We start from the raw sequence: 15,913 nt of genomic DNA, 5'->3' as shown, positions 1-15,913 counted from the left end.
ATGACTGACAATTGATTTACATATTTAATCTGCATTATATGCACAGAAAGTATATGTAAGATGTCTTTATAGCTCTTCATTAATGGGATAAACAGAGAAATAAAAGAATGTCCTCCTTGATTTTTTTTAGCAAGTTATAGAATGTCATGCCACATATCGTAACTCAGATATATCTGTACTTTTGACAACTCTTTCAGCCTTTCTGAGACTGATAGACTTCATGTGTGGACTTTTTTCATAACAGATCCCCATTCATCTAACATCTAGACTTTGCATGTCTCCATTCTCTTTCTCTCAGATACAGTATGTATTTGAGACATAAGGAAACACAAGCCCACCTGGGTTTATCCCCTATTTAAGATTTTCCCTTGAACTTTTCTGTATCAAAAAACACAGTGAAGCTTGACACTTCTCTCAAAAGAAATGATCTTTCATTTAGACATGCAATGGCACATTCCCAGTGGTAAATTGAGAATAACAGACTTATTCGCATACTGATTCATAGTCTTCTGTAAAGTTCAGCCATTCCCCAGGATTTGCAGTTCAATAAAGGGTGAGATATTTGTAAATGTTTGATCTTTTCAATCAAATGAGTTGGGGAAGTCTTTTTTGTTCTCATTTTGTACATATTTTATACATTTGTACACAAACACTACCTGGTTACAAAAAATTAGGATACTGTTGTCAGCTTCTTGGGACAGGATAGACTTTCTGGGTAAAATTCATCTCACTCAGTATTAGACATCTGAAAAGCAGAAGTCTATCTCTGAGTAAAGGTGACTCAGTCACTCTGGGCTTTCCTGATCATCAGTAACAAATAAAAAAAATAAAAAAAAAGAGGCAGTTCTGGAATATAATTAATCAGACTTAAATATATTCTGTAGAGAAATAATCATACCCTAGGAGTGCCTTTTCTCACTTCGGACTGTAAAAATCTCTGGTGTCACTGGATGTATCCTTATGATAATTTCCTTCTCCATGTCTGTACAGGTCTGGGTTCATCACTGAATGGTTCAAGTATTTAAGCAATGGCATTGGTGTACTGATATTAAAGCAGATCGTAACAGGCAGGATCCATCTTTCTAGCTTCATTTGTTTGAAAATTAAGCACTTAGGATCCCCCTTATTAAAAAGGAGGAAGAGAAACTTTCAAAAAATAACTCAACCCATGTAATCATGCAACCTAATATTTTTGTCTTGAGAATGAGTGAATCAACATTCAGATGTTTTTCACCTATTTTTTACAACTGATTACAGAGGGGAAGCAGGTGACACAAAGCCTAGCACAAAGTTTAACAATAAGCTGCTGACAGATGGGGATCAGGATATTTTGCCTCAGCCAATTCCATTCTAAAATGCCAACCTAACACAGGAGAAATAAAGCTCTTGTTGGAAATGGCTGTTCTCCACCTTCACCATGGAGACAATCTTCAGTAGGCTCTCAAGCTATGATTTATTGTACAGACAAGGCCAGGGCACAGACCTCACATCTGATCATCTGCACTGTGAGGTTATCAGCACAGCTGGGACACAAGGCAGGGTTAGCACAAAGCAGGGACCGTTCCCAAAATGCAGACTGAAGGCAGCTGACCTGTTTTGGAGGCTGAGAATTTAGTTGTATGTGGGCCAGACCTTTCCAGCAGGACCCAAGGGAGCAGTCCCTAGTCCATTTTATTTACTAGCATAACTATAACCTTAAAGACCCCAGGGTCAGAGGAATACCACCCAAGGACACCTGCTCTATTATTCATTGTATAAACCTAGAGGAAGGACTGCCCCTAGCATGAAGAAATAAACACCACAAGCCTGAATCACAGTCAAGGTATAAATGTACTGCCCCTAAATTTATTGTGCTGCATCTCCTGGTTCCTTCAGTGATGTCAGGAGTAGGAAAGGGAATGAGAAGCAGAAGGGGGAGGGAAGCAGTTCCATATCAGAGCACTGCTGGGTATCCTCACTGCCAACTCACCCAATTGTAGACACATTGGTAGAAAGACTACTTTCCCACCAGGTACACATATCAGTGCACTCAGATAGATGTTTATACTCAGTCCTTAAGCAAACCCAATGAAGAAACTGGCTTTTGCAACCTACCTGCATGTTTAAAGGAGCTAGGTTTGCACTTGAGAAAGAAGGAAAGTTACATTCATTAGGTAAGTGCTGTGTTTTGAAAATATTTGGTTGTCAAATTTTCAGCTTTCATTTGATCTCTTTTCATTCCCTGTCCCTTTTTCTTTTTATTTGCAACTCAAAAAGGAAGCCTGAGGAAGGGAAAATAGAGGCCTGGGATATGAAACCTTAAAGAGCAACTTAAAACAAAACTACAATGTTTGCTTTTCTGAGAAGAGCAACAGAAGGAGCAGGGAATTGGTTTATGGAATCATGATATTACAAAAAAAAAAAAAGTCTGACTGCTTTTGCAAACCTCATTATTTACTTGTTAAATACGAGCAGCCTGACTGATGAGATGTAAGGCAGCAGAGATCAGAGATGGAGACAAAGTTCTCATCATAAGGTTTATAATTAGAGCAGAAATTGTTTTCATTGTGATCCATAAATATTACCTGTCTATTATCAGACAAGGAAAATGAAGAAATATAGATTAGAGACATTTTTATTTGGAAGTATGGAGTGATCCAGTGTCACATCCCCTTTTGCCCCTTTTCGCAAAATGCTCAGGCACTTGATTACATTCCTGACATAAATATCTTTTTGATTATATACACATGCATATGACATTTGATCTTCTCTTCTGAGTCAGCTCTTGGACTCAGCTCCAACATACCTAAATCCCAGGTTTATGATACAAATGTAAATACATATCACCACTTTTCTTCTATCTTCTTTTTCCAGCTTTTGTATTGGCAAAGAAATAAGCAGCAAAGCAAAAACAGGGGAGACATTCTGGTGTTCAGAGTGAGTTCAGATATTGGTGTTTGGACAGTACTTCATAAAGTTCAGCTTGGGAGTCCAAGACTGTTTCTGGAAAGAGTCTGAGCACATTTTTCACAGCGGCTTTCCCAGCCACTATTTCCCAACCACTACTTGGAAACAAATAATTGTAATAAAAGTTCACCCTTTTCTAACTTAAAAAGTAGAAGAAAAATGAAACAGTGAAGAAACATCCTTAGAGTTTTGTAGGGTGAAAAAATCTGAACTTGGGTCTATATGGTGGACCATTTGTATGTCTACAGATACATGGGATAACTGTTCCTGATTGATCAAATTTTGAAAAAAAAAAAAAAAAAAAAAGAAAATTTTTTAAATGAATCACGTGTTTAGCTCCATACCTGGCAATAGCATGACAGTTATTCTCTTCTTTTTTGAATGTAACTCCAATACATTTATTGGAGTTGTTCCTGATAATTATCTTTGCATTTTTAATATAGATGAAATACAGACACACAACAGCTTCCTTCACATTCTTACAACCATGTTTAATGCTTCTTTTACCAACACATTTGGTAAAAGGGCTACTCCACCCATGTAGGAGTCTTTCCCTCATGATATGAGAAAATACACCTCATTACTATCCTTCCTTTCTTCTCAGGGTACTAAATATTCACTTACGCTGTGCAGTATAATATGGTGATCTCCTCTCCCTTAAAACCTCCTGCCACCCTTAAAAACACATACACACAAATAATAATAATTTAAAAAAAAATGAAATAAAAGTCTCAAACTAAGAGCCAAAACCTTACATCCAGTGGTTAGGCTGGCTGACATATGCAACTAATTCTCTGAGAGGTTTTGTGGAAAACCAGTGACAAGATAGGTACTGTGGGCTAGCCCCGGGCAGTCAGCAGTGGCAGAATGCTTCACACAGCCTCACATGTAAAGTTTCTGAACTGACACAAAGCTTAATGGAAGTGAACCCTGACGACTAGGCCAACCAACTGTAAGTGACATCCTGCATGGCGTGCCATTATGCATCCATCCTCCTCCCCTGCCCCTTCTGCCTCTCCCCCTTGAAGGTATAATGTCTCCTGTGGGAAGCCTTGATGCTAAAATGCCCTTGTACTCTTTGGCAGATGATTTGCTGTCTACCAGCTCTTGTGTAATCAACGCAGCATCCTCAGGATGGGAGTGAGCTACAGACTTACTTTTGGAAGGAAAAAGCTAATGGAGTAATGAATCGGCAAAGGGCATACTGAGATTTTATCTGAAAGCATACTTTGCTTTCTCTGAAATTATTAAAGCCAGAGAAGTCTGTTTAGGGAAGAAAATACCTGTCCCCAAAGCTAAGTGTCTCCAAAAAACAAGTGTGTTTGCCTTTTATGTATAAATTTATATTCTCAAATTCAAGAGCTAATTTGAACTATCTTACTGCATCAATAAACAGCTCCATGCTTGGTATTTTTGAAGAGGCTCACGACTCCTTTTTAAAGCAGTGAAACCAGTCTATTTGCGTATAGCTAACATGGCTCTTGTTACAATGCTAATGCTCTATTTCACATCCATCACTTCTCCTTGGAGAGTTTTAAAGCACTTTGCAAACACTGGGAATAGCAGTAGATATGTAACTGAAGTCTCATTTTGTTAGGTCTTGCACAAATTTGATGTGAACACAAACCAATGTCCTTAAAAGTGCACAATATAGTGGAATAAGACAGGCAAAGTTAACAGGGAAAAGAAATATGGGAGAGTTAAGGAAAGCTGTTATCCTGTAGGTGGTGGAATCATGAATGAGCAGAACTCAGCTCTCATGAGTGAAGCTCTGAATCCTGGCAGCTAACCAAGACTTCAGCTAGCCTCACAACTCATAAGCAAATGAACCATTTTATTTCCATTTTATAGACAGTAAGAGTGAGGTCAAACCTGTAAAACTGATGTTTTCTGAGTGAACACTACAAAACTAAACCTGGATTCCAAATCCTCTGCTCTAAATAGTATCTAGCTACAGGATCAAATCATGACTTTCTGAGATATTCCAGTATTTCACTACATTGTCATATTTGTAAGTGGTTTACTTAGAGTAAATGTTCCTAGAGACATACAGTTTGCATACAAGAACCTCAGCTTTTTTTTTTTTTTCTCCTTTTTTTATTTATTTTTTTAATGATTGGCACTCACTAGGATAGGCAAAGGAAGCTTAACAATATGAAACCTAAGGGATCTGAAAATTTGAGGAAATAAATTGAATGCTATAATTTTTAATGATTTTTGAATGATTCAGTTTGACAATGTCGATAACAAGGTGAGCTGCTTTAAATGTGCATGAAGACCACAGGCTTTTTGAAATCTCCTACTATACATGTACAATGGGAAGGATTTTCTCCCTCTGGGTATGACTGTGTGTGCAAATCTGACTCCACAATAAACTCATTGGCAAAATAGTTATGAAATTCAATCCCCATCCATAGACTGGACTGCTTTTGGTCTGCAGAGCAGAGAATAATTGATAAAAGGAATATAATCTTCCACTGTCAGATTGTCCTCTTTTAAGCTACTCTAATATCAGTTTTAATATATTTCTTCCTATAGTTATTTGCAGAAGTAATAATGCTATACAAGCTTGTTTTTTTTTTTTTTCAGAAAAAAAAAAAAAGTTGCAAAGATGAAAACACCTTGAGTTCAGAGAAATGATCAATAGTTTATTATATGAAACAAACACTTAAACAATGAATTCTTAACAACCTTGGGCTAAAGTTAACAAAGAGTTAGATTAAGTGTCCCTCCTGTAAACAGTGCTCTTCATTACGATATTACTAAAGAAAACTGTCTCTGTACTACAACTATTAGGGGAGAAAGAAAGCTATTAGAGAGTGTAGACAAAAGGCATCTGTCCTGGTTTCAGTTAGCACAGAATTAATTTTCTTCCTAGTAGCTGGTGGAATGCTGTGTTTTGGCTTAGAATGAGAAGAGTGCTGATAACACCCCGATGCTTTAATTGTTGCAGAGCAGTGCTTATACTAAGCCAAGGACATCTCAGCCTTTGCTCTGTCCTGCCAACGGGCAGGCTGGGGGGTGCAGTAAGAGCTGGGAGGGGACAGACCCAGGACAGGTGACCCAAACTAGCCAAAGGGGTATTCCATACCATCTGACGTCATGCTAAACAATATATAGGGGTGGCTAGCCGGGGGGAGGGGGCCGGACTGCTCGGGGTTAGGCTGGGCATCGGTCAGCGGGTGGTGAGCAATTGCATTGTGCATCACTTGTTTGTACATACTATTATTACTTTCGTATTATCACCATTGTATCATCATTATTATTATTGTTATTATTATTTTGTTATTTTTTTTTCCTGTCTTATTAAACTGTCTTTATCTCAACTCACGGGCTTCACTTTCCATTTCTCTCCCCCGTCCCAGAGAGGGAGGGGGGAGGGTGAGCGAACGGCTGCGTGGTGTTTAGCTGCCGGTCGGGTTAAACCACGACAGTCTTTTTGGCGCCCAACGTGGGGCCCGAAAGGTTGAGATAACGGCAGATCTGATCAGAGTGTGTTAAACTAAAATTGGTGTAAGGATTAGACCTGCTTAATAGTCACTTGTCATGATGCTGATTGCTTTAATCACAACTCTGCTGCGCCTGTTTTCCAAATTGAGTATTATAGTACATTATTTTCCGTATTTGCTCTCTGTAGTGTTGTTTCTCCTCTCCGGGCCCTGGTTTCAGACCATTATGGTACTAAGTGTTATAGCAATGGCTTATGAGACGATAAGATATCTGGTCATGACTCTAACTTGGTATTTATACTCAGTAACATCGTGGACTCTGTACTTTGGAAACAGCATCTTGGGAACTATTAGCAATTATACCTATTGTTTTTCTCCATTAGAGAGTCAATCTGTGGAGGGGAAAGGGGAGGATATTTTTCCTTACTTGCTTACTCTCCCTTTCTCCTTCACCACCCCTGTATCCTCCTGGGTCACTCTGCCTTCCTCCTTCACCACCCTCTTATCCCCTGAGCTTGTCACAATAGCTCTCCAAGATATTGAATATTTCTGGAATACTCAGAATACCATAGTCTTGTTGTTCTGCCTCATGAATGCACTTCAGATTCTGCTTAAAGTTAAACAACTACTTATGAAGCTCATCCGGAGATCTGCCCGGAGGCAGTATAGTTGTGGGTGGCAGGGAGTATGGGTGGATATGGGCAGGCATCTAGAGCAGTTGGCACCCCCAGTGTGTTGGAAATTCACCCCTGAACAATGGCAAAATCCTCAAAAACTGGCAGAATGCTTGAAAAAAAGGTGTAATGATTCTGGCAGTTCCAAAGTAACACAAATCATTGTAACGTGCTGGGGCCTGGCTCATGCCTATCGAGCTGCCATTGATACTGCTGTCAACTTAGTGACAGACCCTGCGGCCACTCCAAACCCTGTGACAGATCCAACGGCCACTGTGACCCCTACGGTGGATTCTGCAGCCGCTCCAGTCCCAGCTCCTGCAGCCGCTCCAGTCCCAGCTCCTGCAGCCGCTCCAGTCCCAGCTCCTGCAGCCGCTCCAGCTCCAGCTCCTGCAACTGCTCCAGTCCCAGCTCCTGAAGCTGCTCCAGCTCCAGCTCCTGCAGCTGCTCCAGTCCCAGTTCCTGCAGTCGCTCCAGTTCCAGCTCCGGCCGCTACTCCAGTCCCAGTTCCTGCAACTGCTCCAGTCCCAGCTCCTGAAGCCGCTCCAGCTCCAGCTCCTGAAGCCGCTCCAGCTCCAGCTCCTACTGCTGCTCCAGTCCCAGCTCCTGCAACTGCTCCAGCTCCAACTCCAGCTCCTGTAGCCGCTCCAGCTCCTGTGGCCGTGTCAGAGAAACGAGCTGTAGCAGTGCAAGTTGACCCTGCAGAGGGCATTCCAACCCCTGTGGCAGACCCTGTAACAAAGTCAGAGAAACGAGCAGTAGCAGTGCAAGCTGCCCCTGTAGAGAAGGTGAAAATATGGTATAGAAATTCAAGTCGTTTAGAACGCAGAGAGTCTTCTGCCAATCCAGGTAAGGCTTCTGCCAAAACTAAGTATAGAGATGACGAAGATGATGACGACGCTGGGCCGTCAAGGATTCAGGAGGAGGAAGATGAGGATGCCGAAAGAGCAACAGTAACTACCCGAAGCCTAAACGAGCGCGAGCTACGAGATGTGCGAAAAGATTTTGGTCGCTGTATAGGTGAGCAGCTTGTCACCTGGCTGCTCCGGTGCTGGGACTCTGGAGCCAATTGTGTGGAATTAGACGGCAGGGAAGCCAAGCGGCTGGGATCCCTTGCTCGAGACGCCGGCATTGACAAAGCAATTGCAGATGGAGCACGACCCACCAGCCTCTGGAGGCGTCTCCTCTCAGCTGTGAGGGAAAGGTATCCCTTCAAGGAAGATATTTTATGTCTACCAGGCAAGTGGACCACTATGGAGAAGGGAATCCAGTACCTGAGGGAATTAGCCGTACGGGAAGTGATTTATGAGGATCCAGACCTCAAACAAACATCCACAGATCCAGATGAAGTCAAGTGTACACGACCCATGTGGCGGAAGTTTGTACGGAGTGCACCATCATCATATGCCAGCTCATTGGCAATAATGGCCTGGAAAGAGGATGAGGAACCCACAGTGGGTGAAGCGGCTAAACAACTCCGGCAGTACGAAGAAAGTCTCTCCTCTTCCTTACAGGCCTGCGTCTCAGCTGTGGAGAAACTTTCTGAAAAGGTTCACCAACTTGAAGAGAATCTATTGTCCTCCCCACCTGAACCAACCAGTGCCCACCGACCAAAGGAGAACACTTGGGAGAAACTTTCTGAAAAGGTTCACCAACTTGAAGAGAGATTATTCTCCTTCGCACCTGTACAAAGCAGTGTCTCAGCTGTCAGGGGTAGGCGTTCACCCACACAAGGAAGACGATATGGTGGGTACTCACCCCGTGCCACCCTGTGGTTTTACTTACGAGACCATGGAGAGGACATGAGAAAGTGGGATGGAAAATCTACCGCGACCCTAGAGGCACGGGTACGTGAGTTGCAAAAGAAAACAATCAGGAAAAAGGGATTCTCCGAAAAGTTTGCTGCTCCAACTTCCAGCAGACAGTCCTTCAAACACAGAAACGAGGAAGATTCTGACCAGGATTAGGGGGGCCCTGCCTCCAGCCAGGGGGAGGAAAGGGACAATCGAGTTTATTGGACTGTGTGGATTCGATGGCCTGGTACGTCAGACGCACAGAAGTATAAGGCTTTAGTAGACACCGGTGCACAATGTACTATAATGCCATCGAGCTATAAAGGACCAGAGCCCATCTATATTTGTGGAGTGACAGGGGGATCTCAGCAGTTGACTGTATTGGAGGCTGAAGTGAGTCTGACTGGGAATGAGTGGGAAAAGCACCGCATTGTGACTGGTCCGGATGCTCCATGTATCCTTGGCATAGACTATCTTAGAAGAGGATACTGCAAGGACCCAAAAGGGTTCCGGTGGGCTTTTGGTATTGCTGCCTTAGAGACAGAGGGCATTAAACAATTATCTACCTTGCCTGGTCTCTCAGAGGACCCCTCTGTTGTGGGGTTGCTGAGGGTCGAAGAACAGCAAGTGCCAATTGCTACCACAACTGTGCACCGGCGGCAATATCGCACCAACCGAGACTCCCTGATTCCCATCCATAAGCTAATTCGTCAATTGGAGAGCCAAGGAGTGATCAGCAAGACTCATTCACCTTTCAATAGTCCCATATGGCCAGTGCGAAAGTCTAATGGCGAGTGGAGACTAACAGTGGACTATCGCGGCCTGAACGAAGTCACGCCACCACTGAGTGCTGCAGTGCCGGACATGCTGGAACTTCAGTATGAACTTGAATCGAAGGCAGCCAAGTGGTACGCCACAATTGATATCGCTAATGCATTTTTCTCCATCCCTCTAGCAGCAGAGTGCAGGCCACAATTTGCCTTCACTTGGAGGGGAGTCCAATATACTTGGAATAGGCTGCCCCAGGGGTGGAAACACAGCCCTACCATTTGCCATGGGCTGATCCAGTCTGCACTAGAGCAGGGGGAAGCTCCTGAACACCTGCAGTACATCGATGACATTATTGTGTGGGGTGACACAGCAGAGGAAGTTTTCGAGAAAGGGAAGAAAATAGTCCAAATCCTTCTGAAAGCCGGTTTTGCCATAAAACAAAATAAAGTCAAAGGACCTGCACGGGAGATCCAGTTTTTAGGAATAAAATGGCAAGATGGACGTCGTCAAATCCCAATGGATGTGATCAACAAAATAACAGCTATGTCTCCACCAACTAACAAAAAAGAAACACAGACTTTCCTAGGTGTTGTGGGGTTTTGGAGAATGCACATCCCAAATTACAGTCTGATTGTAAACCCACTCTACCAAGTAACTCGTAAGAAGAATGAGTTTGAATGGGGCCCTGAACAACGACAAGCCTTTGAACAAATCAAGCAGGAAATAGTCCATGCAGTAGCCCTTGGGCCAGTTCGAACAGGACCAGATGTAAAGAATGTGCTCTACACTGCAGCCGGGGAGAACGGCCCCACCTGGAGCCTCTGGCAGAAAGAACCTGGGGAAACTCGAGGTCGGCCTCTGGGGTTTTGGAGTCGGGGATACAGAGGATCTGAGGCCCGCTATACTCCAACTGAAAAGGAGATATTGGCAGCATATGAAGGAGTTCGATCTGCTTCGGAGGTGGTCGGTACTGAAGCGCAGCTCCTCCTAGCACCCCGATTACCGGTACTAGGCTGGATGTTCAAGGGAAGGGTCCCCTCTACGCATCATGCAACTGATGCTACATGGAGCAAGTGGGTTGCACTGATTACTCAGCGGGCTCGAATAGGAAACCCCAGTCGCCCAGGAATATTGGAAGTGATCATGGACTGGCCAGAAGGCAAATACTTTGGGATATCATCAGAGGAGGAGGTGGGTCGTGCTGAAGAAGCCCCACTGTACAACCAGTTGCCAGAGAATGAAAAGAAATATGCCCTGTTCACTGATGGGTCCTGTCGTATTGTGGGGAAGCATCGGAGATGGAAGGCTGCTGTATGGAGTCCTACGCGACGAGTTGCAGAAGCTGCTGAGGGAGAAGGTGAATCGAGTCAGTTTGCAGAAGTGAAAGCCATTCAGCTGGCTTTAGACATTGCTGAACGAGAAAAATGGCCAGTTCTCTATCTCTACACCGATTCATGGATGGTAGCAAATGCCCTGTGGGGATGGTTACAGCAATGGAAGCAAAACAACTGGCAGCGTAGGGGCAAACCTATCTGGGCTGCTGCATTGTGGCAAGATATTGCTGCTCGGGTAGAGAACCTGGCTGTGAAAGTACGCCACGTAGATGCTCATGTGCCCAAGAATCGGGCTACTGAAGAACATCAAAACAACCAGCAGGTGGATCAGGCTGCTAAGATTGAAGTAGCTCAGGTGGACCTGGATTGGCAGCATAAAGGTGAATTATTTATAGCCTGATGGGCCCATGACACCTCAGGCCATCAAGGTAGAGATGCAACATACAGATGGGCTCGTGATCGAGGGGTGGACTTGACCATGGACGCTATAGCACAGGTTATTCATGACTGTGAAACATGTGCTGCAATCAAGCAAGCCAAACGGTCAAAGCCTCTTTGGTATGGAGGACGATGGCTGAAATATAAATATGGAGAGGCCTGGCAGATTGATTACATCACACTCCCTCAAACTCGCAATGGCAAGCGCCACGTACTTACAATGGTGGAAGCAACCACCGGATGGCTGGAAACATATCCTGTGCCTCATGCTACCGCCCGGAACACCATCCTGGGCCTTGAAAAGCAAGTCCTATGGCGACATGGCACCCCAGAAAGAATAGAATCAGACAATGGGACTCACTTCCGAAACAACCTTATAGACACTTGGGCCAAAGAACATGGTATTGAATGGGTGTATCACATCCCCTATCATGCACCAGCCTCCGGGAAAGTTGAACGATACAATGGCCTGTTAAAGACTACCTTGAAAGCAATGGGCGCTGGGACGTTCAAAAACTGGGATACGCATTTGGCAAAGGCCACCTGGTTAGTCAATACTAGGGGATCTACCAACCGAGCTGGACCTGCCCAATCAAACCTGTTACGTACTGTAGATGGGGATAAAGTTCCTGTAGTGCATGTAAAAAATATGCTGGGTAAAACAGTCTGGGCTACTCCTGCCTCAGGAAAAGGCAAACCTATTCGTGGAATTGTTTTCGCTCAGGGACCTGGATATACTTGGTGGGTGATGCAAAAGAACGGAGAGGTCCGATGTGTACCTCAAGGAGATTTAATACTGGGTGAGAATAGCCCATGAACTGAATTGCACCATGTTAAATAGTATATTATACTGTATGTTATCACTGCCATGATTACTATAGGTGACTAATTAGAATGTATGGAAAAGAGTGTAACCTGAGCATGACATAAATGGTATGGAATAAGGGGTGGATAGATGTCCTGGTTTCAGTTAGCACAGAATTAATTTTCTTCCTAGTAGCTGGTGGAATGCTGTGTTTTGGCTTAGAATGAGAAGAGTGCTGATAACACCCCGATGCTTTAATTGTTGCAGAGCAGTGCTTATACTAAGCCAAGGACATCTCAGCCTTTGCTCTGTCCTGCCAACGGGCAGGCTGGGGGGTGCAGTAAGAGCTGGGAGGGGACAGACCCAGGACAGGTGACCCAAACTAGCCAAAGGGGTATTCCATACCATCTGACGTCATGCTAAACAATATATAGGGGTGGCTAGCCGGGGGGAGGGGGCCGGACTGCTCGGGGTTAGGCTGGGCATCGGTCAGCGGGTGGTGAGCAATTGCATTGTGCATCACTTGTTTGTACATACTATTATTACTTTCGTATTATCACCATTGTATCATCATTATTATTATTGTTATTATTATTTTGTTATTTTTTTTTCCTGTCTTATTAAACTGTCTTTATCTCAACTCACGGGCTTCACTTTCCATTTCTCTCCCCCGTCCCAGAGAGGGAGGGGGGAGGGTGAGCGAACGGCTGCGTGGTGTTTAGCTGCCGGTCGGGTTAAACCACGACAGCATCAAAGGAGAAAATTATAATGGATCTATCTAGACAAATAAACTATTTCTGCCTCAATATTGAAGCTTTGAGGGCCATTACTGCTTGTCTAAATTTAGGTGTTTGCTAATAAAAATTAGCTTACCTGATTAGGCAAGAAGCAACATAAAAAGATTCTCATTTCAGGTAAACCATCAAAGTTCTACTACATGATGCTTTCCTGGCATGCACCCTACCTTTCCACAACAATGAATGTAGTGTTACTCCCAATCATTTGTGATGCTGACATAATATTGAACTCAAAGTAGAACAGTGTTCCTGTCTTGTGGTGCCCAAGAAGGAGGGCCTGGAAGGAGAACGTGGCATTCTGAGGACAACTGCTATGTAGCTAACATGTGGCTTATGAAACCCTTTTCAAGGGGTTGTCTTCAGGGAAAAAAATGGTAATTTCCCATTCCCAGCAAATTAAGAATTTCCTTGCTTCCTTAGTGAAAAGAGGTCAGTCTAAGAACTGAAGTGTTGCCATGTATCTGCTGAACTCACACAACATGTTGAAGAGAGTATGCAAAGAAAGTACTTTTTGGAAGGCAGCTTAGCAGAGAAAGATGATCCAGATGAGAGGGGGAAGAAAATAGAGGGGATGTATCACTGGAGTGCTTTGAAGACATTCTCTTATACCTGCCTGCTTTCTTGCAATTTTGTTTCTCTCTAACTTAAAAGAATAAGCTTAAACTATTCTCCTAACCTTCAGTTAATGAACATAAATTTTACTTGGGAAATTTCTAGCTAGACCATTCTTGAATGATGTAGCCCAGAGAGTAACATCTTTGTCTTAATGGGTCTTGACAAAATAATGCTATGCACTGTTGGTAATAGTGGCAAAAGTTAGATAAAGGTTTAATAATGACATGTCAGCACTGGAGAACTTAGTTTTTATTTGTGGTTTAGAGGAGGGTAATAACTACCTTACATCATAGAATCACAGGCTCATTAAATTAACTGCCTCGGGAAAGGCAGTCTAAGTGTTCTACCCAAGGTCACATAAAAAATCAGTAGCAGAGATTGAGCTACTTGCCGAGGCGATCGGCTCCGGGGCAGACACGTTCTGCAGTGGAGTGGGGGATAGGACAGGCAGGGCTTTTTTTTTTATGGCATCGAACCCACTTGAGGGAGCCACCTTGCGAGGGAGGCTGACGAGGCATAGGTGGAGCCAGCTGCGCCCCCTCCCCGGCTGTTCAAAAGTTGCCCCTAGGGAGTGCAGGCAACCGGGAGCACGGTGAGTCGGTAGGGAGTAGCGCAGCAGTTAGCGTGGTAATTCCCACAGGAAGGGCGAGCAGGAAGGGCAGAGAGTTCCCCTCCCCCCCCCCCCCCCCCCCCCCCCCCCGACCCATACGAACAACTCCTCTAACTGCAGTCTACTGCTAGCTAAGCTGCAATGGTCTCCACGAGGCACAGTGGAGAAGTCTGTACACACCCAGACTGATTGCCTGCTCAAAAATGCAGCAGTTCAGGTCTCTGGATGCAGGGAGTGTCTGAGCCTTTTGCTACCATCTGCGGGGGACAGAGAGACTGTGCATGAGGTGCAAGCAGGTCGATGACCTGGTCTGCGTGGTGGCAGAACTCAAGGAGAAGGTCAAGAGGTTGAGGGATATCAGGGAGTGTGAGCAGGAGATAGACTGGTGGAGCAACTCCCTGCGCAGCCTGAAGGACAGGTGCCGGGGCGAGACACCCCAAGTGGGCGTGGACCCCCTGCCCTGTCTCTGTAAGGCAGAAGGAGGGGACCTAGGAGTTGAGGAGGAATGGAAACAGGTCCCTGCTTGACATCGCAGGCAAAGCCCCTGTGCCAACCCCACCTTCCCAGGTGCCCTTCCGCAACAGATTTGAGGCCCTGGAGCTTGAGAGACCGGTAGGTGAGGAAGAGGTAGAAAGTCTACCCAGGAGGATGCCTAGGGCGAGGAAGTTGACTCCACACCTCAGCACTGCCTCCACCAAGACAGAAAGAAGGGTGATTGTTGTGGTCGACTCCCTTCTCAGGGGAACAGAGGGATCTATTTGTCAGCCTGACCCTACCCGTAGGGAAGTCTGCTGCCTTCCTAGGGCCAGGGTCAGGGACATTGCCAGAAAGTTTCCCAACCTGGTTCGCCCCTCTGACTATTATCCTCTTTTGATCGTCCAGGCTGGCAATGATGACACTGAAGAAAGAAACCTGAAGGCTATCAAACGGGACTTTAGGGGACTGGGATGGTTAGTGGATGGAGCGGGAGTACAGGTGGTGTTTTTGTCTATCCCTATGGTGACAGAGAGGGGTACAGAGAGGACACAGAAAGCCCACCTGATAAACACGTGGCTCAGAGGCTGGTGCCAACACAGAAGTTTTGTTTTTTTTTTTGACCATGGGGCTCTTTACTCAGCACCCGGCCTGATGGCCGCAGACGGATCCCTATCTCTAAGGGGAAAAAGGATCCTAGGCCAGGAGCTGGCAGGGCTCATTGAGAGGGCTTTAAACTAGGTAAGAAGGGGGCCAGGGCTGAAACAAGGCTTGTTAGAGCGGTGCCAGGGGTAACAATGGCAGGGCTGGGAGAGAAGGCAATGGCCCAGCTGAAGTGCATCTACACTAATGCATGCAGCATGGGTAACAAACAGGAGGAGCTGGAAGCCATCGTGCAGTAGGCAGGCTATGACTTGGTTGCCATCAGGAAACGTGCTGGGACCACTCTCATGACTGGAGTGCTGCAATGTCTGGCTATAGGCTCTTCAGAAGGGACAGGCAGCATGGAAGGCGTGGTGGTATGGCTCTCTATATCAGAGAGTGTTTTCATGATGTGGAACTGTCATGGTTCCGCTCGAGTGGGCAGCCGAGCTCCACTACAGCCGCTCTCTCACTCCCCCTCCTCAAAGAGGAATGGGGAGAAAATATGTGAAAAGGGCTCAAGGATTGAGATAAGGACGAGAAAATCACGCAATAATTATTGTAA

At 44.9% G+C, this 15,913-nt stretch overlaps 1 protein-coding gene across 1 annotated transcript in view; it reads left to right on the top strand.

Annotated features, from left to right (window-relative positions):
* Positions 1–9,118, top strand: part of LOC311433922 (uncharacterized protein) — a 104,603-nt gene extending 95,485 nt beyond the window's left edge. Inside the window, exon 2 of the mRNA XM_084513639.1 lies at positions 6,381–9,118. Within this exon, the coding sequence (XP_084369765.1) occupies positions 6,493–9,036 (2,544 nt within the window). The 5' untranslated portion in view covers positions 6,381–6,492 and the 3' untranslated portion in view covers positions 9,037–9,118. The remainder of the gene's footprint in view (positions 1–6,380) is intronic.
* The last annotated feature ends 6,795 nt before the right edge of the window (positions 9,119–15,913 follow it).

This window comes from Aythya ferina (assembly GCF_964211825.1).
Source record: "Aythya ferina genome assembly, chromosome: 3".
In the NCBI taxonomy this organism is placed as follows: Eukaryota; Metazoa; Chordata; class Aves; order Anseriformes; family Anatidae; genus Aythya; species Aythya ferina.
Note: the sequence above shows the minus strand (reverse complement) of the source record. Positions and strands in the feature narration are given on the sequence as shown.